This window comes from Nyctereutes procyonoides, unplaced genomic scaffold (assembly GCF_905146905.1).
Source record: "Nyctereutes procyonoides isolate TBG_1078 unplaced genomic scaffold, NYPRO_anot_genome, whole genome shotgun sequence".
In the NCBI taxonomy this organism is placed as follows: Eukaryota; Metazoa; Chordata; class Mammalia; order Carnivora; family Canidae; genus Nyctereutes; species Nyctereutes procyonoides.
The window spans coordinates 74407612-74430974 of record NW_026575052.1 but is presented as its reverse complement, the minus strand read 5'-3'; the positions used below and the strand labels follow the sequence as shown (position 1 = coordinate 74430974).

Below are 23363 nucleotides of genomic sequence, written 5' to 3'. Positions count from 1 at the left end.
GTTGATAGATCAGGGATTTTGTTTGTCTCACACAGTAGAGTTGGTGGCTCTGGTAGGGGAGCAGTTAGTTTCCAAAAACAAGAATTGTACATTTTAGATACTAGAGCAATGCTATGGAAACCATTAGAAAAACTGTACTATTGAGCACTTTGTATATTCTGCTACACATGAAGCTATTAAAGTTGGTGACAACTTTTAGTAGATCATATCTCATCAGGTATGCTAAAAAAGCCTATTGTATCATAATGAATGAAAAGGTATTTTTCAGCCCAAAGAATAAGCCTGGAGAATACATCCCTGATGTTGTGTATATATAAGGTCAAAGGTCAGTTGACTCAACTCAAAAATATTTTGATTTGTCCATTCAAGCGTATTTTTTTCTTACTAATTAAAGTGAATACCCAGGAGATTCTCAAATAAGTCAGTATTTTATTTGCTTAATTTGTGTAGCATTAAGACTTTATTTATTTTTTAAAGACTTTATTTATTTATTCATGAGAGACAGAGAGAGAGAGAGGCAGAGATATAGGCAGAGGGAGAAACAAGCTCCATGCAGGAAGCCTCATGTGGGATTTGATCCCAGGACTCTGGGATAGCGCCCTGAGCCAAAGGCAGATGCTCAACCACTGAGCCACCCAGGCATCCCACGTCAAGACTTCAGAAACTGATTATCTTATGTGGCCTGGAGACTTTCTTTAAAATAGCATGCTCTGGGACACCTGAGCACATACATCATGTACCCACAATTAATGCAGGTAATATTGGTGACCAACAATGTACTGCTACGCCCACACTGTGTTCATAGTATGATGTAAAAACATGAATGCGATTTTCTTACTTGCATTTTAAAAGTCGATTTTTTTTTATTTTTATTTATTTGAGAGGGAGAGTGCATGTGAGTGAGCATGAGTCGGGAGGAGAGGTAGAGAGAGAAGCAAGCTCCCCCTGAGCAGGGAGCCAGATGTGGGGCTTGATCTCAGGACCCTGAGATCATAACTCGAGGTGAGGGCAGACACTTAACCAACTGAGCCACCCAGGTGCCCCTCTATCTCCTGATGTCTTTCCTTTTTCTTGAATATGTGGGATACTTCAGGAGTATATAATTTAAGGAATTGTTTTAGAAATTTATATTTATCTCTGTGTTTGAATTTTATCACATTATTTTGATTTGTGAAAGTTAAACATGCAAAGTTTTTCATTGTGTAGCTTCTGGGAAATCAAAACAGATTTAATTGAAAACTGTTGACTAGATGCCTTTATTGTTGCCAGAATTCAAACTTTCAGTCACTTGATTCCTCCATGGTCTCCAAGATCTGTGAGCTTTTGTTTTGTCTTTTCTTATGTTGCTTTTTGTCAACTTTTCACAAACAATTTTAGCTGAATCCACAGTTCTGTTACTCCTTTGATCTTTTTATTTCTACAAGTGTTCTGCTAATTTTAAACTCCTTTATTTTTTTTAAGCATCTCGAAGCATTTATTCAGCCAGAATCTATCCAGAAATATCTGCATAAACTAGTACATGAATAATAAAGCTAAATTACAATTTTGAACAGATAATAGGCTCTTAAATTTCTGTTGAATCAAGTATAATCTAGGGTTGACTATAGGCACAAATTTGTTAATTAGGTAAATGAATGAACAGTGATTGTTTACATCACAGGGAAGATTAAAGATAAATGTGGGACACCTGGGTGGCTCAGTCTGACTCTTGGTTTTGGCTCAGGGTCCTGAGATCCAGCTCCACCTGGAGCTCTATGCTGGGGGATCAAGCCCGTTTAAGATTCTCCCTCTGCCCCCACCATTGCTTATGTGTGTGAGGACTCATGCACATTCTCTCTCTCTCAAATAAATAAACAAACAAATAAATCTACTTTAAAGTTTAGAAGCAAACTAAATTGAGTACTTGAGAAAAATCATTATGGAAAGATGAAATAATTAGAATACATTCATTCTGCTTTGGTTTCTGCATATTTTAATTTTCTATCTAACTATAAATAGACGTTGCTTAAAAGCAGTGTAGAAAGGAAATCAAACATTTATTATATGTCTTCCGTGTATCAGATACTGAAATGCGTTTTTATGTTGTTTCATTTTATCACTAAAACCATCCTATGAATTAAGTATTATTATGATCAATACATACAGATGTAAAATGATGCTCAGACTTAACTGACTTGCCTTAATTTAAAAATCTCAGGAAATGGAGCCAGAATTTAAGTCTAGAGCTATAGAAAATATTCAGTTGATACACACATCCATCCGGGTTGTTAAATGTTTGAATTTCAACGCTGCTTGGGCCAGTCTTAATTCTGAAGTTCATATTATTTCCATTATTTTATAGTACTCTAAATATTCAGTGCTTTTCTTTCACAGGAACTTTTTTAGATGTTGGGATACAGTGGTTAACAAGATTATACGAACCTTGCCCTAAGTGGCTTTTCAATTATCTTGTAGAGGACTTCAAATTATAACACAATGTATTAAGTGATATGCTAGGGAATTGAGAGTTTTTTTTTTTTTTATAAATTAATTTTTATTGTTGTTCAATTTACCAACATACAGAATAACACCCAGTGCTTATCCCGTCAAGTGTCCCCCTCCGTGCCCGTCACCCATTCACCCCCACCCCCCGCCCTCCTCCCCTTCCACCACCCCTAGTTCATTTCCCAGAGTTAGAAGTCTTTATGTTCTGTGTCCCTTTCTGATATCTCCCACACATTTCTTCTCCCTTCCCTTATATTCCCCTTCACTATTATTCATATTCCCCAAATGAGTGAGAACATACACTGTTTGTCCTTCTCCGATTGACTTACTTCACTCAGCATAATACCCTCCAGTTCCATCCACGTTGAAGCAAATGGTGGGTATTTGTCGTTTCTAATGACTGAGTAATATTCCATTGTATACATAAACCACATCTTCTTTATCCATTCATCTTTCGATGGGCACCGAGGCTCCTTCCACAGTTTGGCTATTGTGGACATGGCTGCTAGAAACATCGGGGTGCAGGTGCCCCGGCGTTTCATTGCATCTGAATCTTCGGGGTAAATCCCTAACAGTGCAATTGCTGGGTCGTAGGGCAGGTCTATTTTTAACTCTTTGAGGAACCTCCACACAGTTTTCCAGAGTGGCTGCACCAGTTCACATTCCCACAAACTCCTTTATTTTGTTTGTCAAGTAGTTTTTGAGGATTTATGAACCAGGTACTGCATTGGAAACAAAATAGGCATGGGCCCTACACACACAACCACACAAATACCCACATACTGTTGAATGTCTGGCATAGTGCGTGGTACATAGTAAGCAGTCAATAAATGGTATTTTGATTAAACGTGATACATATTTTCCTCCCATTCACTAATCATGACTCAGTGATGATTTTGATCATTGTTTTGGTATCTTTAATAAACAGAACTCCTTAATTTGAATACAGTCCATTTTTCAATATTTCCCCTTATGGTTAGTAATTTTTACATATCATTAAAACTTTCTTAATTCCACATCATGAAGATATTATTTCCTTATTGTAGAGAAGAAACTTTATTGTTTTACCTTCTACAGTCCAGGTACAACCTGCCTGGAATTTATAATTTTTTAAAAGCTGTGAAATACGGCTAAGTGTTATTTTTTTGATCCCTCCCCCCTCACACATTGCTATCTAATTTATTCAGTATACATTAAAAGGATTGTCTTTTCCGTCATTGCTCTGAAGAACCAAACTTTTCATAAATCATGTGTACAAGTGTGTAAATTGGTTTCAGGACTGTTCCATCTTTTTCCCTGGCCTGTTTGCCTGTCTAGTACCACTCTATCTTGATTATTCCACCTTTATAATGAATAGATATGTTAGAATAGATTCTCTTTGTTCTCCTTTACATTAGCGATCTGGCTCTTCTTATTCCTTTAGATTTTCATGTGAAGCTTAGAGTCTGTTTGTCAGTCTAGGAAAGAATATATGTGGAAATTGAGCCAGATCTCAGTGAATCTATAAATCAGTAAATCAATTATATATCCACTTCTGTTAGGATCCTGGGATATTAGCATGCAAGGAACGAAGCTGGAAGTGCTTACTTATTGAGACATAATTTAAATTAATATAATAATCCTGCTTCTTACAAATGATCTTAATTCATACACTCTATGGTTTGTGGGACACTAAACTCTGTTCTATTAGCAGCAACTAATGACATAAACATAAACACAAATCACAACTAACATTTATTAAATATATAGGATGGGCCAAGTACCATTTTAGATGTTCCTTTATTTTACTTCTAATTCTTAATGAGACCTTCTATGGACCATTTCATAAATGAAGAAATGAATATGTTCAGAGAGATTAACTAAGCTGCCTAATGTTGTCCACCTAGTAAATGGTGAGGCCAGAGGACAAACTCTATTGGATGCTTTGCTCACAATCGTATTTCCAGGGCATGGGGCAGGCAAGACTGCAAAGAATGACAATAAATATGTGGGGACTGAATGCATACTTAGTCTTTTTCTCTATCCATTTGCTATTGACTCATAATTATTTCCTCAAGAAAAATGATAAAATTTTCAAAATAAAAATGGTTTTAATAAATAGCAAAGTTACATTCTAGCATAATATTTAGGTGGGAAAGTGGTAAGAAGTCTAATGAATCAAAGTGGGCCAGAATGCCCAAACTGTGAAGAATCTCCTCTTCATTTAGTACTTCAAAACAACTATGTGTTACCCAGATGTCTTTAATGTTTTATTATTTCTTTTTTGAATTGATATTTAAAGTAGGAGCATAAACTCTTTTATAGCAAGATTATGCTGATATTTAATTGTTTTCATCCTGTGTTTTCCTCTTTGATTTGAAGGTAAGGAGGAAAAAGACACACTTTAAAAAATTATCTACCAACTTATTAAAATATATTTAAATTAAGCTGACATATATTTAACAGAGACTAGACTTGAACCTTGAAAGCCTTTTAGACCTGTAAGTAGAACCTCAGACCAGTTTCCTTTCTATTTTACATGCTTTAATTTTTTATACATATTTTTTTCTTCTTTATGTGACTCTAAAACTATTTGGTTCTTAAGAGTCCATTTTACATACATGAAAATATGATTTTACTCACATGTAGAATCTGAAAAACAAAGCGAATGCACAGAAAAAAATAGACTCTTTTTTTTTTAAGAGACTCAAATACAGAGAACAAACTGGTGATTTCCTGAGGGGAAGTGGATAAGGGGATTGGGGAAATAAATTAAGCGATACATACTCTGAACTTCCACTTATAAAGTAATTAAGTCACAAAGGCAAAAAGTTCAGCATAGGGAATAATGTCAGTAATGTAATAATATGTGATCGCAGATGGTGACTACACTTTCTGTGGTGAGCACTGAGTAATGTATAGAATTGTTGAATCAATATGTAGTATATCTGAAACTCATAACATTGTTGTCAATTATATGTCAATTAAAAATGTTAAAAAAATAAGCTGTCTAAAGGTGACCACATTATTGTAAAAAAAAAAAAAAAAAGCACACGATTAAGTTATTACAGATTAGACCTGGTAATTTCAGGCTTTACCATAATATGTGCACATTGTACCAGCTGATACATGGATTTAAAACCAAAATGGTAGAGTACTTGTTTTGTTTCTTTTTTTCCCCTTCGCTTCTTTGACCCCATCAAATAACTTCTTTCACAGAAATGTCCCTGAATGTACAAAGCCTCAGTCATTCATACACATTAGGGGAATCCATAATGTTCAAGGAACTTAAATAGAATGTTTACCAACCCAAGAAAGCCAACTACAAAAAATATTCATATAAAGCTCTTTACACATAGGTCCTAGGTTACCAGCTTCTGTGCAAAAAAAAAAAATGAAAAATTGTTTTATTATTTATTATTTGAAACTAACTTCAGGCCTGGGTTCAAACCTCCCTCACACCTGAGTTGACCCCAAACAAATGTTAAATCATTGCAACCTACTCTTGTGCTCTGATAAAGAGGTCCCTAGGGCATGAAAGATTTCTTTAAAATGTTCTTAAGTAAACTCCTTTCCTCCTATGGCCTCTATTAGAAAAATAAGTGGGGAATCTGGGCAACCAGTGGCAGTGGATCCACCTCTTGATGGTGGCTATGGAAGCTTACATTAGCCAACCCTCATGTCCCACTCCTGGTCTGCCCTCTGAAGACATCTCTATAGACAGAATCCCGTCCTTCAAGACTAGCAGGCAGGATCAGAGATGGGCCTAGCATCTCAAAGGTTACATCTCAGCCTGTTTTGGGAGGATGGCCGAGGCACTGGCCCCAAACTTGGCTGTTGTCATGTTGCTAGTTCCTAGGTGACTCCAGTAGTACCTGTCTGAGGACCACCAGACCAAGGAAGGGGAAAGGATCAGTGGAGAGCAACAAACCCAAGAGCTACCAGCGCCCCCCAGATATGTGGGGGGTGACAGTACAAGCAGGATTAAAAGTGAGTGGTGTCCATGACAGGTGGGATGGAAGCCCAGGCAGCATGGAGCAAGGTGAGGGCAGAGAGTTAGAGGTCCTCTCCTTAGGGAGTAGAGGAGGAACTCCTCTTCCAAGTTTCCAAAAGGTACTCTGATTCTGACAGTCAGACATTCATCCTATTAAGTACTGTTTTCTAAAAAGGTAAACCATAACAGCATAAAAAAGATTCCCACAGTGCTAGCTCTTTATCTTTTCTTAGAAAAAAGACTCAAGCAAAAATAATCTTATTGCTCCAAACACCGGTTTTCTAGGAGATAGCTGATACATCAAGGAGCTGAGAATTCTAAAAGAAGGAAATGATAGAGGCAGGGAATGTCCAGGGGCAAGAAGGCTTTGAGGAAGGTAGTGAGTGGTCTTAGTACCACAGGGTCAGACAGCAGAGGGAATGTAGGGCAGATGCCCCTGCCATTTCTGCTGTCATTTGCTCTGGGACCACTGCTGGCAGTGCCATGAAGGAGAACAGGGCCCTGTTGAGAGTCACATCTCCACCAGTGTTGGGCACATTTCTCCTCTAGCTGCAGATAAGATATCCCTTAAGTAAAAATTGAATACACTCCCTCAGAAAGGCATGGGAATCAAACCATGTCTGGGTGGAAGGAAAGGATTCCCACTCTCCTGTCCCAATGCCCCTGGGATGACATGAGGCTAAGGACTGCGACCTTATTTCCCAGTCTCCAGAAATGGGTCACATGGAGCCAGTCTTGAGCGAACAGACTGTGGCATCCTCCTGGCTAGGGAAAAGAGGCAGGAGAATAGTTATTTCTGCTGAAGATTCTGAGTCATCATTATGCTGTAAAACATCATTATGCTTTTAGGAAAACCTATGGAACAATAAAATATGGTCAGTGTTGAACTATATGTGTTATGATCTTCTTCTCTTTTTAATCTGACAAATACTTTGTACTTTCCCCAGAAATACCACAGATGGCTGGTACCTGTATGCTGATAGTTCAAATGGAAAATTTGGTGACATGGCTGATATACTGACTCCTGTTATTTCACGCATGGGACCAAAATGTACCTTGGTGTTCTGGACTCAGAGAATGGTGTTACAGTTGGTTCTCTCCAGGTACTACTTAGGCAATTGCACTTTCTACATTTTCCCTATAAAATTCATATTGTTCAATTTAGTGTTATTAAAATGTAGTCTGCTAATAGATGAGAATGGGTAATTATCAACACCTAACTAGTTTCAATATGGTATGATTGAAAAAACAGCTTTAGCAGAATTGGGTTTGAATGGCCAGTGGAATATTTTTACTAATCACTTTATGGTTAGTAGGTTTATTCTGAGGTTACAGCTTTTGTGTAGTGCAGTTTTATACTTGAGATGTTTCATGTAGGTTTTAGTGTCCATGTTCAAATGGATCACACATACTTTGGTGACCTTTGAAGGTCCATTCTTCCTGTTGATGGGACTGCTGCTACATTTTCCAGTTGTCTTTTGAAAATTGTTTCTTTGTTTAAAAACAATAAACTATTTCGGAATTATTGTTTAAACTATTTCAAATTGTTCCAAGAATCTCACAAACTCTGATATAACATTCAGTCAGAGTTCCTATTTTTTTGCCCATTGTCCCGGTACCATCTTTTATAGAAAATATTCCATATAGGATCATGTATCATACCTACTCATTTCTTTCTGGTGTCTTTAAAACTGGACTAATTCCTTAATCTTCTCTAGATATTTATGATTTTGATATTTTAAAATATTACCATCTAAACCAGTATGTAGAATCCACTCAGTTTTGAACACACACATATACATTTTCTATAAACACATATATTATACATATATATACACATATATATGTATACATACATACATTGGTGTTGTAATAGCACCAATATTCTGTTCCTTTTACTGCATCCCATGGTGGTATATGATATCTATAGGTCTTATTACTTTTATTCCATTTGTTATCAATAAATATTTTGTGAAGAGATATTTTGATAGTATATAAAATCCTGTTCTCAAGTCAATTTTACTTGCTAGTTTTTGTTTCCTTTAGTATTTTTCACTGGAATGAATTTTACTATGATGATAGCTTAATTGTTATTTCAAACTCAATTATTCTGTTTACATTTGTTGATTGGTTTTCTGTTATAAAAAATAGCATTGCCACCACCAACAAAATTACCTCTCCATTTATTGATTTACATCAGTGTGGGTTCATGGATCCTTTTTGTATTCAACTTTTTATTGTCAATTATAATTATTATTAGTTAATTGTGTCTTAAATTGCCCCAGATTTGCTCATAGGAGACCCTTTAAGCTGACTTCTGTCTCTTTAACAATCCCATCAATTTTTGAGCCTTTTCTTGCTTTCTATCCAAGATGTCCCAGATTCATTTTTATCTTGTGTTATCCCTGGAGTTAACTTTATCCAGGGTTCCTGGTTTCTTTTAGAAGAACAAGTTATACAGGTAAAACAGAGAGAGGTTCTAGAGTCTCAGTACAGGTCCCTAGATCCTGTTCTCTCATATTGGAAGTGCCTTATATAATATATGGGGTTTTAAGTAATATGTATAGATGCATCATTTACACAGAACAAGCCAGCTCAGTTGTCAAAAATCTCCATTTGTACTATTTCATACCCTATGTAGCATTTTCCAGGAAGCCATGTCTGAAAGATCAATCCCAAAATTCTACAGTTGTTTCCCATGAGAAGTTTCAGACCAGGAATATCTTGCTAAATGCAGGCATAGCAAAGGGTTCTCCCCCCTTATCAAACGCCATTAATTTATTAGCGAAGATGTCTACATAAAGCATATTTGCAAAGAGATTACAGGTAGGTCACCTACCCGCCCCCCCCCCCCAAAAAAAAGAGAAACAGATTGCAGGCCAGCTGCTCAATCACTTTTTCCCCTGTACCTTGATTATAATTTTATTATTATGTGCTTTGTCTCCTCATTTTATTACTGTCTTATTCTAAGTTTTTTCCTGGCTCTATTAAATATTTATTTTTACAAACAAGTTATAGATAAACATAGTTCCCAAATGCTGTTTTTTTTTAACTTGGAAATATATTAAATTCACTTATTAGTTTTAGGAAATTATCTTCTTTATTGTGAGACTCCTTACCAATAGTGATTTAAAAGTACATTTGTATTATAAGTATGTGTGCATGTTTGATAATCTAAAAACATCCAATAGTCTTATGGATTAAAGTTATAGTTTATCATTTGTTTTGCATTGGCTTTTTTTGGCAAATATTCAATACAGCTTACTATAGGATTTTCATCAGAAAAAGAGAATTATTTAACTGGCACATTTTGTAGTTAAGATTAATTCTTTTTTCAGGTACAATTTTGTATTACTGGGTAAAAAATTAGAAAATATTATTGAAATGTTATAAGTAATTATTTGTCAAATACTTAAAATGGTAATGTATGTGATCCTTATTTTTGTGCATGAACACATTTTCCTTAGCCATTTATATGTAGAATGGTATTCATACAAAGATCTATTTCCCATGCTTTTTAAAAGTTATATATTTAGAAATATATTAGAAATTATATATTTTTAGAAATTATATATATTTTTACTTTGATATAAGCAGGTTATTTTAACTTAAATTATAAAGACTAAAACCATGGTGATATTTTTGTTAGCTTCATATTACCTAGGGATTCTAAAGGGTCTAGAAACTCTACTTCTATAAAATTAATAGTTTGAATGTTAATTATGCTCCAATAAAATAGCTCTTTGAATTTAATTGAAAATAGATAATAAAACCATTAATAGTTACCTTCACTTTGCAAAGTCAAAACCTTCATGAACCCTTTACCAGAACGATTCTTTGGGTTGTACACATTGTATTTTTAAAATGTAGTGCTGTGAAATAATTAAGTAAGCCATCTAAGTCAGTTACTTTAAAGTGTAGAATTGTTCTGCTATTCCCTATTCTCTTCAGTTACCCTCTCGTTGGTTCAGTTTGTAGCATTCTAAAAGAAGAGCCAGAATAATTTGTCTGCTGTGACTAATCAGAATTTCTCTTTAGAATAAGGTTATAGTACTGAGAATTTGAGGTTTCAAGGCTCTCTGGTAGAAGCATCTTAACTATCACAGTGTGAGTCAGTGCCCACTCAGACCACCCAGGAGTGCTGTTAAAACTGAATGGGCTCCCATTGTAATACCATTGTCTCCACTGAACCCAGAAGGATGAGGAAAGAAAGTCATCCTCAGAAAAATGTTTTAGGCAGTATTAAGTGCTTTCTATTCAACTCCATCAATATTATTGAATATGTAAAATTTCAGTTATTACTTCTGTCATTTTTTTAAGCTAATGTAGTTAAGAGTTAATTAAATGATGCCTAGACCTGTTGGACTTGAGTGGCAGATTCTCAAGTACACCTTTATTACACAAAGCTTGTGAGGTATCCTGGAGATACACTGCTGTATAGAAAACAAAGGTATCTCATGAAAACTGTCCCCACTTTTCTCTAAGAGACTTCATGTAGATATTAAAATGTTTTTAAGGACAGCCCCGGTGGCGCAGCCGTTTAGCACTGCCTGCAGCCAGGGGTGTGATCCTGGGGACCTGGGATCCAGTCCCACGTCAGGATTCCTGCATGGAGCCTGCTTCTCCCTCTGCCTGTGTCTCTGCCTCTCTCTCACTCTCTCTGAATGAATAAATAAATAAATCTTTAAAAAAATAAATAAAATGTTTTTAAAAATCACTGGGCAAGTTCTGAATGTTTAAAATTTATCAAGACCAAATATTTTAACATCTCTTACTTGATTTATCCCTATAGGTACTCAGCAAGAAAGACAATGTTACTTCTAAATTGTGGGCTCAAATAGGACAGCAAGGTGCGCGGTGGAAGAAAGTAGAAGTGTTTTTAGGTGTTCAATCAAATATACAGGTTTGTAATCCAACCAGTTGGGTGATGAGGGAGTTTTGTTGCTTTTTCCCCTCTAATCCTACTTTATTTCCTTCACTCATAGTCTTCTGGTCCTCCCATTCCCTTCCTGATGTGTTATATGAATGCCTAACACTCCATGGAGCATTTCCATAAGGAATTCAGTTCTAGATGTTCTAATTTCTCCCAACTAGACAACCATATTCTAGGAATATGTAATTTTAATGCCAACCATGCTCCACTTCACAATCAGCCTCCCTCATAGAAAGAACACCTCCCTTGATTTTACAGACATATTCTTGGAGACTGTGTATTAATTATGTTAATTTATTTCAAAACCAATTAAAAGACAGACTTTTAAAAGCACATTATGTGGTTAAACCTTACTAGAGGTAAGAGATTTACCTAATTCAAAAATATTTGGGGAGGCACCAAATTGTGTGCCGCTGTATTTGTCTTTGTGTATATTACAATAATATTAGGAGGATAAGACTTATACGTATCTAACAATTTAAAATAAGAAGAAGTAGTACATAGATTAAAATGCTTAAATTGAAGATAATTACATGCCAAGGTAATTGGTATGGATTTTGTTTTTTATGGATTATCAGGAAAATAACTCATGGATGTGTGTGTGTGTGTGTGTGTGTGTGTGTGTGTGTGTGTGTTTGGCATTTTTTTGGAAAATGAGGGTTAATGATTAAAATTTTTAAGATTTGTATCAGGAGAAGGAGAATTCAGAATTCAGTTACCCATTTATACTGGGGAACATTTTCTTAGTCTTAATTGCTCAGGGCCTAATTTCGTGAATTTAGAACCATTTATCTCTAGATAGAAGATATATCTTGACTAATTATTGCATTTCCAGTCCTCTGTATATACAGAAATAGTAGCCAGTTCTACTGTGAATATTCAGTAACTATCTATAGTTATGTGCTGGATAGATCAGCCCCTCTCAATTCCGGTGGAAGCACGGGCTAGCTCCCTCTGTGTAAAGACATCAATACATGGAGCACCTGGGTGGCTCAGTGGTGAGCCTCTGCCTTTGGCTCAGGTCATGATCCCGGGGTCCTGGGATCGAGTCCCACATGAGGCTCCCTTGTGGGGAATCTGCTTCTCCCTCTGCCTGTTTCTGCCTCCCTGTGTGTCTCTCATGAATAAATAAAATCTTTAAAAAATATATTGATATATCATTGTCCCTAATTTCTTGGAATAGTAGTTGTAATAAATTCCATATGTTTTTGGACTTCTCACTTGAGTTCAGTTTTCTTATGGGTCATTTGTAGATAATTTAGGAAATTGATAAGAAATAAGTTCACCCTGAAGATATAATTATTAGACTGAAATTTCAAATTGAACAATATGAAATTTATTATAAACACGATTCCATCTGTTCAGTCTCTGAGATCTTTTAACTGAGGGTAGAAGAAACCTCAGCAAGAACGAGTAGGTTTTCCTGCTACCAGACATAGGCTTCTACCCCAGGCAGTGAATTCTTAACTATGTCTGTGCAAGTAGAATATTTGTATGGTAAAATTATGTTCAAAATAACATTAAGGGGGAGTTTCAGCAGGAGGAATCAATTATTAATTACTTAGTTAATTTAGCCTTTCTGAAATTTACTTTTTTTTGAAATTTGCTTTTTCATATATTGAAATTTGTGTAAAGAGAACTCTTATTTGAATCTTAAAATCAGACACTAATGGCTTGTAAATATTTAACATTTTTTGTGATTCACTCATTCCTTCAATACAAACTTAATAAACACCTACTATGTGCAAAGCTCATTACTATGTATTGGAGATAGAGTTGATGAGCCAGGCATACTGTCTGTGATTTTTCTATTTTCATAGTATCATTCCCTTTTACCTCAGAAAAAGGAATACCTCTATCCCTTGAGCATAACATATTTTTAGGAATTATATGTGGAATCAGCACTGAGTAGTTTTCACTTTTATTTGGGAGCCCTCAAACAGAGTATTTAATTATTTTGCATGACTAGAGCAGACATGTACATCGAACTTAGTAAGTGCTAAGTACTATTCTATGAATTTGAAATACTTACTCCTTAGTTTTGATAGTAATTATATGATAATTATCCCCCTTTTATAGATCAGAATACAGAAAGACCAGTATATTAAGGAACTTGCTCTCGTTGCATACTACAAAATGGCATAGATGGACTTTAGGCCTAGACAGTTCATCTACAAGTCCATAATCCAAACACTGTGCCATATTGTTTCTCAGATTTTCCAAAATAATTGGTCCTGCTTTTATTCTACTGAAAAACATATAATTATACTTTTAAAAATAGTGTAATCACATTCAGTACTAAAGCCCATGGAATTGTAACCAAGATTTTATGGAGCGTTGGGATATAAGCAATGATTTGATCGTTTGGACATGGTAGGTACCTGAGAGTACATCTATAGGATTGCACATAGACAAAGTAATAAGGAAATACTTATTATCTAATTTACTTTTCACAGAACATTGTATCATGTGTTTAAATGTTTAGATACATCCAGGAAATAGAGTACCCTTTGCAGTTTATCAGTGTTTCCTTATAAGAACATTGTAGTCCTTACTCTGTCTAGTTTTACTTCCTAATGACTTTCAACCTCTCACTCTATCAAATTTATTGGTCTTACCAGCATATCTCTTATGAAGAACAACTTATGTAAATTTGCTATGTTAATTTACATAAAAATTGCATTTTTTGTTTTGGTTTTCATAATTTGAGAGGCATGATTTTCAATTATTCCATTATCTCATCTTAAAAGGAAAACACATAGGTTTTATAGGTTTTCAAACAGTCACATAAAAGCATACTACAACTTAAGGAAAAAATTGTAATTCTTTCAAGAAAAAAGTTTAGATTTGGTCAAAAGGTGTTTGGGAGCTTGAACAATACATATTTGTGTAAAATCACTGAAGTAAATCTGTATTCCTTGTTAACTCATTTTGAATTTTTCTAAATTTAATTTAAAATGTATTAAGGAGGGCACGTGATGTGATGAACACTGGGTATTATACACAGCTGATGAATTATTGGAATACTACATCTGAAACTAATGATGTACTATATGTGTTGGCTAATTGAATTTAAATAAAAATATTTCTTATGTTAATGCACAAATACAGATGGCATGGAGAAAATTAATAGAAACATTCTGAATTAATTTCACTTAGAAATCTAAAGCTAAACAATTTATGACTTCTGGTGTTCTGTAAAACAGTGTTATTTGTTCTTCCATGCATTGGTAATGTTACAAATTGAAGATGAAATTTGTAAACATTTTAACAACTCTTGTTATTACTTTTAATTATTTATCATTTTTTTGGAGTCCATGTAAGTGGGATTTCACTGAAAAACAGGACACGTAGGAGAATATTGTTCATACATACTTTAGTTAAAGGGAAATTAAAATAATTTTAACTCCAAAGATGTGGGTAATTAAAAATACCTCATGGAATTGAGGTTCAATATCTTCACTTTCACATGGTTGGGGTGGGCAGACCTGAGGAGTGGCAAAAAAAAATTGGCCAAAAAAAAAAAAAGGATGTACTTGCATCTTCTTCCTCTTAGTATGCTCTGTCAGCCCGTTGGCCTCCTTCCTCCCATAGTAGATGAGGCTCTAAGTAGTGAAGTGGGACTGTTTTGGATGAGAGAGCTACAGACGCAGCATTGGTAGGTTGGTGGCTCCTGCCGGTTTTCTATGCCACTTGCCCTAAAAATCTAGACAAGAGGCAGTGGTGTTGCCACTCCCACATCTGTTGGATGACCCTCAAACATCTTGGGTCATTTCATTTTGGGAATATTTTTATTAAATTCAAACCTTATGCCATATATTTAATGTTTGCCTCAAATTTTGAATTCTTGGATGTTTCAACTGAAATTGGATTTCTTTCTTTCTTTCCTTCTGTTTTTTTAAAGATTGTCTTTAGGGCAAAGTGTGGTACCAATTACATGGGAGATGTAGCAGTGGATGATATTTCCTTTCAAGATTGTTCCCCTCTACTTAGACAGAAAGTGAACTGCTCAAGAATTCATGTGTGCAAACAAGCATTGCATTGTGAAGGATAAGCTGTGTGATTTTGTGAATGATTGTGCTGATAATTCAGATGAGACTGCTTTCATTTGCAGTAAGTGGAAGTTTTCTATCTCCTTACTTTTGCCTTTGTTTCCTACAACCTTACACTGCATGTGGTGTGTTAATTGCTGAAGCATACAAAGTATGTATAGCTCAGCAGCCAAGGCAGGTAAGATAATTTACCTATTTAAATACATTTCTTTCTTTCTCTCACTACTTAACTTTAGAACTGTAATTCATTTAAAACTTGGTGTCTTGGTGTGTGTGAGATAATTGGCAATAAATTGGAAAACAGGTGTCTTCAAAGACAAACAGAAGAAAACAAGTATTTTTCATATGAAAGAAAGTTTTGGAAAAAAAGACAAGCAAAACATCCACCATAGCCAATTCATGCAGGGTTAATAGGTTTCTATGCTTGGTGCATTTTAGAGAGTTATCATTCCTTTGTGTAAATTATGAGATGTGATAAATATTTAAAAAATACCTAGATAATCTATTAAACAAGGTCATCTTCTAAAGGAACTACATATCAGCTGATATGTGATATTATTACAGGGGATCAACCCATAATAAACAGCACGATTAAAATATCCTTAGCTAAATGGGCCATATATGCTCGTTTGTGTAAGTCTGTAAATTGTGCAGCACAGTCCAGTTATTACCTCATTTCATGGCAAATGAGATGAATACAGATTGTTGAAATGAAGGTTGACAAATTATTCCACTTACCAGGAATAATTTCTGAGCAAGAATATTTTAGTCTGAGCTGCTGTTGTTGTTGAACCAAGCCTGGAATATCAAGAATGTCTTCAGTAAATTAAGAGCTCTCATTTGTATAGAACTTTTAACTTTCAAAGTCCTCTAATCTACTACTGTCTGCTTGATCTTCACAGAAACCCTGTGGGGTTAGGGGGACAGACACTCTTGGTGTATATTATAGCGATGAAGCTGCCAACAGAAGTGGTTCTTAAGACTAATGTTTTCAGAGTTGGTCCTAGAAACAAGCACTTTATGATTTCCTGCTTTGTTGAAGCTACTATACCACCTCTGTGTATAAATGAATCTTAAAATATAAAAAAAAGTTACAGATGTAGAAATTCTATTTATATCCAGTAACTGTCCCTTCAGTTGCAGATTTTTTTTACAGTATCTGTTATTAGCACATGTGAACCAAGCAAAAATATTCGGCTGATCTTGAATTCTGAATTAATATCTACCTTTACCTTATAAATGTTTTCTGCTGCATGTTTAGTTACTTTCTACATTAAATGATTTTGCAGTTTCTTCATTGCCATTTTCACTTCAGTATCACAAATCTATTAGGTTATCAGTCAAATAGAGCAGATATTATGATTGAATTTTATTTTTATGTAAAAATTGATAAAATTTCCCCAGATAAAATTCAATGCAGTTTTTCAGTATTGAAAGTGTCGATTTATTTATGATTAAATTTTCCTGCAGCTCTTTGTATTTAGGTTCTAAGTTTGTAACTATTTCTAGAAATGCTTTGTCTGTATTTAGGAAAGGATGCTGATGTGGTAAGAGAGTCTGTAATGTATGGGAACTTACTGTCTTAGTAGTTCCTTCTTCTGGAGGATAGTTGACACACAATGTTACATTAATTGCTGGTGTACAACATCATGATTCAGCAGCTCTGTACATAATGCTATGCTCACCACAAGTGTAGCTCCCATCTGTCACCATACAATGCAATTACATTACCATTGACTATAGTCCCTATGCTGTATTTTTCATCCCCATGACTTATTTATTCCCTATGGCAAACCTGTGTCTCCCACTCCCCTTCTTCATTTTACTCATCCTCCATCCCCTTACACTCCAGCAACCATCAGTTTCTCAGTATTTATGGGTTTGATTCTGCTTTTTGTTTGTTTATTCATTTGTTTTGTTTAGTTTAGTTTTTTTTTTTTTTTAGATTCCACATATAAATCATGTGGTATTTGTCTTGCTCTTACTTACTTCACTTAGCATAATACTGGTGGTTCTTTTGTATGAAAAAATTGTAAAAGTAATCTTAAAATTTTGGAAGGAAATTTGCACCAGAACATGCTTTTTGGTGAATTGATTACCAAATCACTCTTAAGTTTTGAGTGGGGTTTCTCATATCAGTAATACTGAAGCAAGAAAGCTGAATTACTTCCAGATATATAGAAAAAACACAACTTTTCAGCTTGTTAGAACAAATAACAACATGACACTAGACCTTAAAAAGAAACCCACATTTTGATAGTGGTTCACATGCATGAGTATGATTTTTTAAATAGCATTGCTTATTTTTATTATGTATTTTTAAAAAATTTACTTATGTTCCCATTCTATAATTTTAAATGTTTTAATTATAGAGTTGTTAACATATGGTCTATGAATTTATTATCCTGTATATATTCTTAAACTTTGATGCTCTAAATAGATCAAGAAGAATAGGAAGGGGGAAAAAATCTTAAAAATTACCATAGCAACTGATTTCAGAAATTTGAGTGGCAATCAATAAAAAATTTAACCTTAACTTCCATAGTGCTTGGGGTTTTTGTTCTTTGATTTTTTGAGAATTCTAAATAAAGACTGATTTAATATCATGATTCTAAGAAAACCTTCTGAAATATCATTAGGTAGAAATACACCATGGAGGAATAACAGAACGAATTTAAAATTCCTTTTAAAGAAATGGACTGTCTCTGATAGAAAATGAGAAAATAATCTTTTCTAAAATGGAAATACCTGCTGCTTTAATTTTCCACAGATTGGTATAGACTCTGAAAACAAAATCTGGTAGAAAAAATAAAATATTATTTTTGGCTTTATTATATAAGTAATATGTCTAAAATATGAAGCACAGTCAACAGGAAAATGATATGTATGTCTGATAACTCTAAAATCCTATTTGAACGTATCTTTGCCAATGATATACAGGCTTCTTTGGAAAGCAACCATATTTTTTGTTTCACCATATATTCTAATTATCGTATTTATTGTTCATACACAATTAAGAATGTCTCAGGCATACTGAAAATAATTTAATTCTATACCATGATTAGTAAGGATGGTAAATATTTAGTCAACATAATTAGTAAGTAATGGGCAAATGTAACCCTGTATTTACCATCTGCAGATATCTATTCTTTTGAAACATACATAGAATATTTACCAAAAAAGAGATATTATATTATTAAACAGTAAGGAAATGTCAATAATTTAAAATGGATTAAAGTGACACATTATGTATTTTTAATTAGGCTGGAAATCCATTAGAAAACAAAAGCTGGAAAATACCTATTAGGTTAGGAGAAACGCACTTTTAATAACCTATGCCCACCCCTCCAAAAGAATTACAATAAAACTAGAAAATATTTTAAATAAATAATAATAAAAACAATGCATAAAAAGCTTGTGAGATTTAGCTAAGTGAGTGCTTAGAGAAAAATTTATGTCCCAAATAAATATCCTAAATTTATATCCTAAATAAAAGACTTCCATTAGAAACTAATTAGCTAATAGTGCAAATTATTGGAATAGAATATAGATATAAGACAGGGTTTGGAAAGACATAAAATTTTAAAACCCTGTCAAAAATGATCACAGGAGGTAGAGAAAACAGAGCAAATAAATTTAACACATATTTATTAAGAAATTACATATTAAGCAATGTTGGAGACACCTAGTATACATCAGTAAATGAGACAGACAAAAATGTTTTTTTCTCATATTCTAGATTTAATCACAAAATCTCTCTCTTCCCCCCCCCTTTCCACCTACCCCCTCTGTCTATAAAGTACATTATAGAGTTTGTTAAAAAGTGGCAAGCACTGTGAGAAAATACAGAGTAAGCTGAGGGAGACCATAAATGGAGAGAGGGCAAATCACAATGTTAAGCATGGTAAGAACAGGCCAGGAGGACAGATATTTAGCAAATCCTTAGATGAGGTCTGGGACCTAGCCAACACTTGTTATTTATTTTACTTCTTATAATTATTTTTATTTTTATTTTTTTATTAAAATTTATTTATTTATGATAGTCAGAGAGAGAGAGAGAGAGAGAGAGAGAGAGAGGCAGGGACATACAGGCTCCATGCTCCATGCACCGGGAGCCAGGAGCCCGATATGGGATTCGATCCTGGGTCTCCAGGATCGCGCCCCGGGCCAAAGGCAGGCGCCAAACCGCTGCGCCACCCGGGGATCCCCATTCTTATAATTATTTTTAAAATAGCTTAACTATCCTAGTTTGTTATAGAATGGAGAATCACATTGTGGTTTTGATTTGCCATTCCCTATTGACAAATAATGTTAAGCATCTTTTCTTGCACTTACTGTTTGTATACTTTTTAGGAGAAATGTCTATGGAAATCCTTTCCCCATCTCTTTAGTGGATGGTTTGTCTTTTGTTGTTGAGTTATAGGAGTTTTTTATATATTTTAGATCTGAAAAGCTCTTATCAAATATATGACTTGCAAATATATTTTTCTCATTCTGTAGGTTGTCATTTTTATTTTACTTTCGGTAGACCTTTTTTTTTTTTAATTTTATGTATTTATTTATGAGAGAGGCAGAGACATAGGCAGAGAGAGAAGCAGGCTCTCTCCCCGGGACCCAGGATCACATCCAGGGCCGAAGGCAGACTCAACCACTGAGCCACCCAGGCATCCCAATAGACTGTATTTAAAGGGAGTTTCAGGTTCACAGGAAATCAGAGCTCCCATACACCTACAACCTTGCCTACCATCAGTTTCCCCCAACAGAGTGGTGATTTGTTACAATCAATGACCCTACTTGGATGTGTAGTCATTATTCACAGATCATAGTTTATTTAGGGTTCCCTTTTGGTGAAAGGACATTTGATAAACAATATAGCATGCTCTTTTACTCATTTACTAAATAGTCTTACTTGAGTCATTAAAAATATTTTAAAGCACATTTTTCCTACTGAATAAAATATTCCTCAAAATATCAGGTTTTAGAAATATTAGTGTGCAATCAACATTGTTAAAAATATATCTAAACTCAGCTACTCAAATCTGGGCCCATGTGTAAACAGCTCTTAGAATTCAGTAACCAGGGCAGCCTGGGTGGCTCAGCGGTTTAGCACTGCCTTCAGACCAGAGCCTGATCCTAGAAACCTGGGATCGAGTCCCATGTCGGGCTCCCTGCCTGGAGCCTGCTTCTCCCTCTGCCTGTGTCTCTGCCTCTCTCTCTCTCGGTGTCTCTCATGAATAAATAAATAAAATATTTTTTAAAAAAAGAATTCAGTAACCACCCCAGAATTATAAACTGCATTTTAACAACATCCTCCAGTGACTCATGCGTGCATTAAAATTTTAGAAGCATTAATCAAAACAATACAAAATTCTGAAAACATTGTCTGGTGAAAGGACAGCTCTTATTTTATTCTTTATTTCCTTAATGGCACATGCACTCATATCAGGCTTTCAATCATTGGCAATAGTTAATTTTTAAATTAAAAGAAAATCGTTCTGCATATATCTTCTTGAATTGTTTAATTAATAGAGTTATATTGAAGTCAAGGTTTAGTGGGTATGCATATTTGATTACCAGACATAATTTTTTGGATGTATTAAGAAAAAATTTTAAATGAACATTTATTCATGCAGCAATATTTATTCAACATCTATTATGTACCAGCATTTGTTCTAATTATTTGGATATAGTGAACAATGTAGACAAATTTCCTGCTTTCAAGGATCTTTCATTGTGGTTGGTGGTGGTGCAAAGTGACACAAACATAAATAAAATAAGTGAAATGACACAATATATCTCATAATTGGTAAGTGCTCTAGCAAAATGTAATAATGAAAAGTAGGAAAGAAAATATTTGGAATGGTGGCTCTAGTTTTAAATAGGGCAGAGACATCCTCACTGAGAAATTGCTATCTGAATAAAGAATGAAAAAATAGATTAAGCCAAGAAAAAAATAATATTCAAATTGATATTTGAATAAAGAATGAAAAAAATAGATTAAGACAAATCAGATATTTGTGCCTGAAATTTTGAAAACAAAAATTTTTAAAAAGTCAGCAATAATGAAAACACAGTATTTTCTATATTATCACCATCTTAATAGCATTGTCCTTTGGTTTCTATAAATGTGTAACTATAATTTCCTGACATAGGTATCCTTCAGGATTTTTTGTTGACTTATTTATACCCTGACTGCCTTCTCTCATTTGTTATAGCAGAAATCTCTCATTTTTTAGTAAATAGGTGAATTTTGGGGAATGGGAGGGTATGGCATGATACTAGTATATATATTTTATATATATTTTACTTTTTCTCATTGTAAAATTCTGTATATTACTTCCCTACCATATCGAGTTCAGTGTTCCATCTGAAACTTTTTAGCATATCAGAATTTGTGCTCAGTTGTGGCAAAAATGAAATTCAAAGAATAGGGTCCCCCAGTTGGAGGGCAACAGTGCAGTAATGCACATCACTGAATACCACTGACCTAGATAATTACTTCCTTCTTTGTCAATAATCATATAAAGTCCAACCAAGCATTTTGGAATTAACCATAATAAAATTTTACATATATGACATGTACTTTTATTTATTTGATAAACACTGGGTACCTCTGATCTAAGTGGCCCTGGAGTATAAACATAAAAAAACAAGATGTTACCTAAATAACTGTGGACTCCCTCTCTAGTAAAAGAGATACATAAACATTCATATTAGGAATGAGAATTAAAATAAGTACAAATCACTTTTGGAGGGGACAAGTGGGGATAATTTAGTTATATATAAAATACTAATCTCATCATGAGCTTTCAAAAGTAATACATCACCTTGAAAATAGCTGGTATGTTTTTTAGCGACTTTATTAATCATAGCCTGTGAATAGCTTTTGTTTTCTTTGGGAGATTATGTGAGAAAGTAGGCCAGGTATAATGTCAAAAAAAAAAAAAAGACTTCTGGTGAAGGATCAACTGTCTTGAGCATCAGAAATTCATCACTGTAGACTGGAGCTGAGTGAGTGGAACTCAGCTCTCATAGTCTTTGCAAAATTACTAATCCCAGTCACTGCTCTCACTAACCCAATGTTTTAAGTAATAGGTGCTAGGGTATTATTTTCTATTTTATGAAGTCACATGGTTATCAGGAAAGAAACAATTTACGTGTTAAGAGCATCTTTCAATCAATTTGTGCTTTGTGAATTTTTGAAAAGTTGATATTATTAATAGGATTTTCCAGATTATCCCCCAAGTCCTTTTTGTATGGGAACAAATATATTCTGTACAGAACATTTGTTTTATGAAACAGTCTGGAAGATGTTGATTCAAAAATTTATTACTTGATAGAATAAGGATATACAAAAGAAATTAAATTCCTAATGATGTTACCCAATGATAATAGGAAAATGATATGAATTTTTTAACTTCAAATTTTGAAGTAATTATAAATTCATCAGATATTGCAAAGGTAATAGAAAGAAATCTTGTGTGCCCTTCATGCATTTCCTGCATTGGTACCCTAGAATAATTATTAAAACTGGGAAACTGACTTTGATTCAATATACATATTTAGTTCTATGGCATTTTATTACATGCATATTTTCATTTTATTATGTAATGCAAGCAAGATATTCCATCCCCACAAAGATCTTCCTTGACCTACTCCTTTATAGTTACACTTACTCCTACCATTCCGAGCCTTGGGAAACGACTTTGTTCCCCCATGTCTATTGTTAGTCATTTTGAGGAAGTAATAAAAATGGAACCATATAGTATGTGACCATTTGAGACTTTTTTCATTCAGCGTAATCTTCCTATGATCCATCAAAATTGTTATGTACGTAAGTCATTTTTCTTTACTTATTACTAAGTCATGTCCCATGGCATGAGTGTAACAGACTATGGTACTATTTTTTCAGAGCAACTGT

General features: G+C 34.3%; 1 protein-coding gene across 1 annotated transcript in view; it reads left to right on the top strand.

Moving 5' to 3' along the window:
• Positions 1 to 23363, top strand: part of MALRD1 (MAM and LDL receptor class A domain containing 1) — a 761302-nt gene that overhangs the window by 285894 nt on the left and 452045 nt on the right. The window contains 5 exon segments of the mRNA XM_055332672.1: positions 7405 to 7529; positions 7532 to 7560; positions 11250 to 11360; positions 15295 to 15380; positions 15382 to 15513. Coding sequence (XP_055188647.1) covers positions 7405 to 7529; positions 7532 to 7560; positions 11250 to 11360; positions 15295 to 15380; positions 15382 to 15513 — 483 coding nt within the window.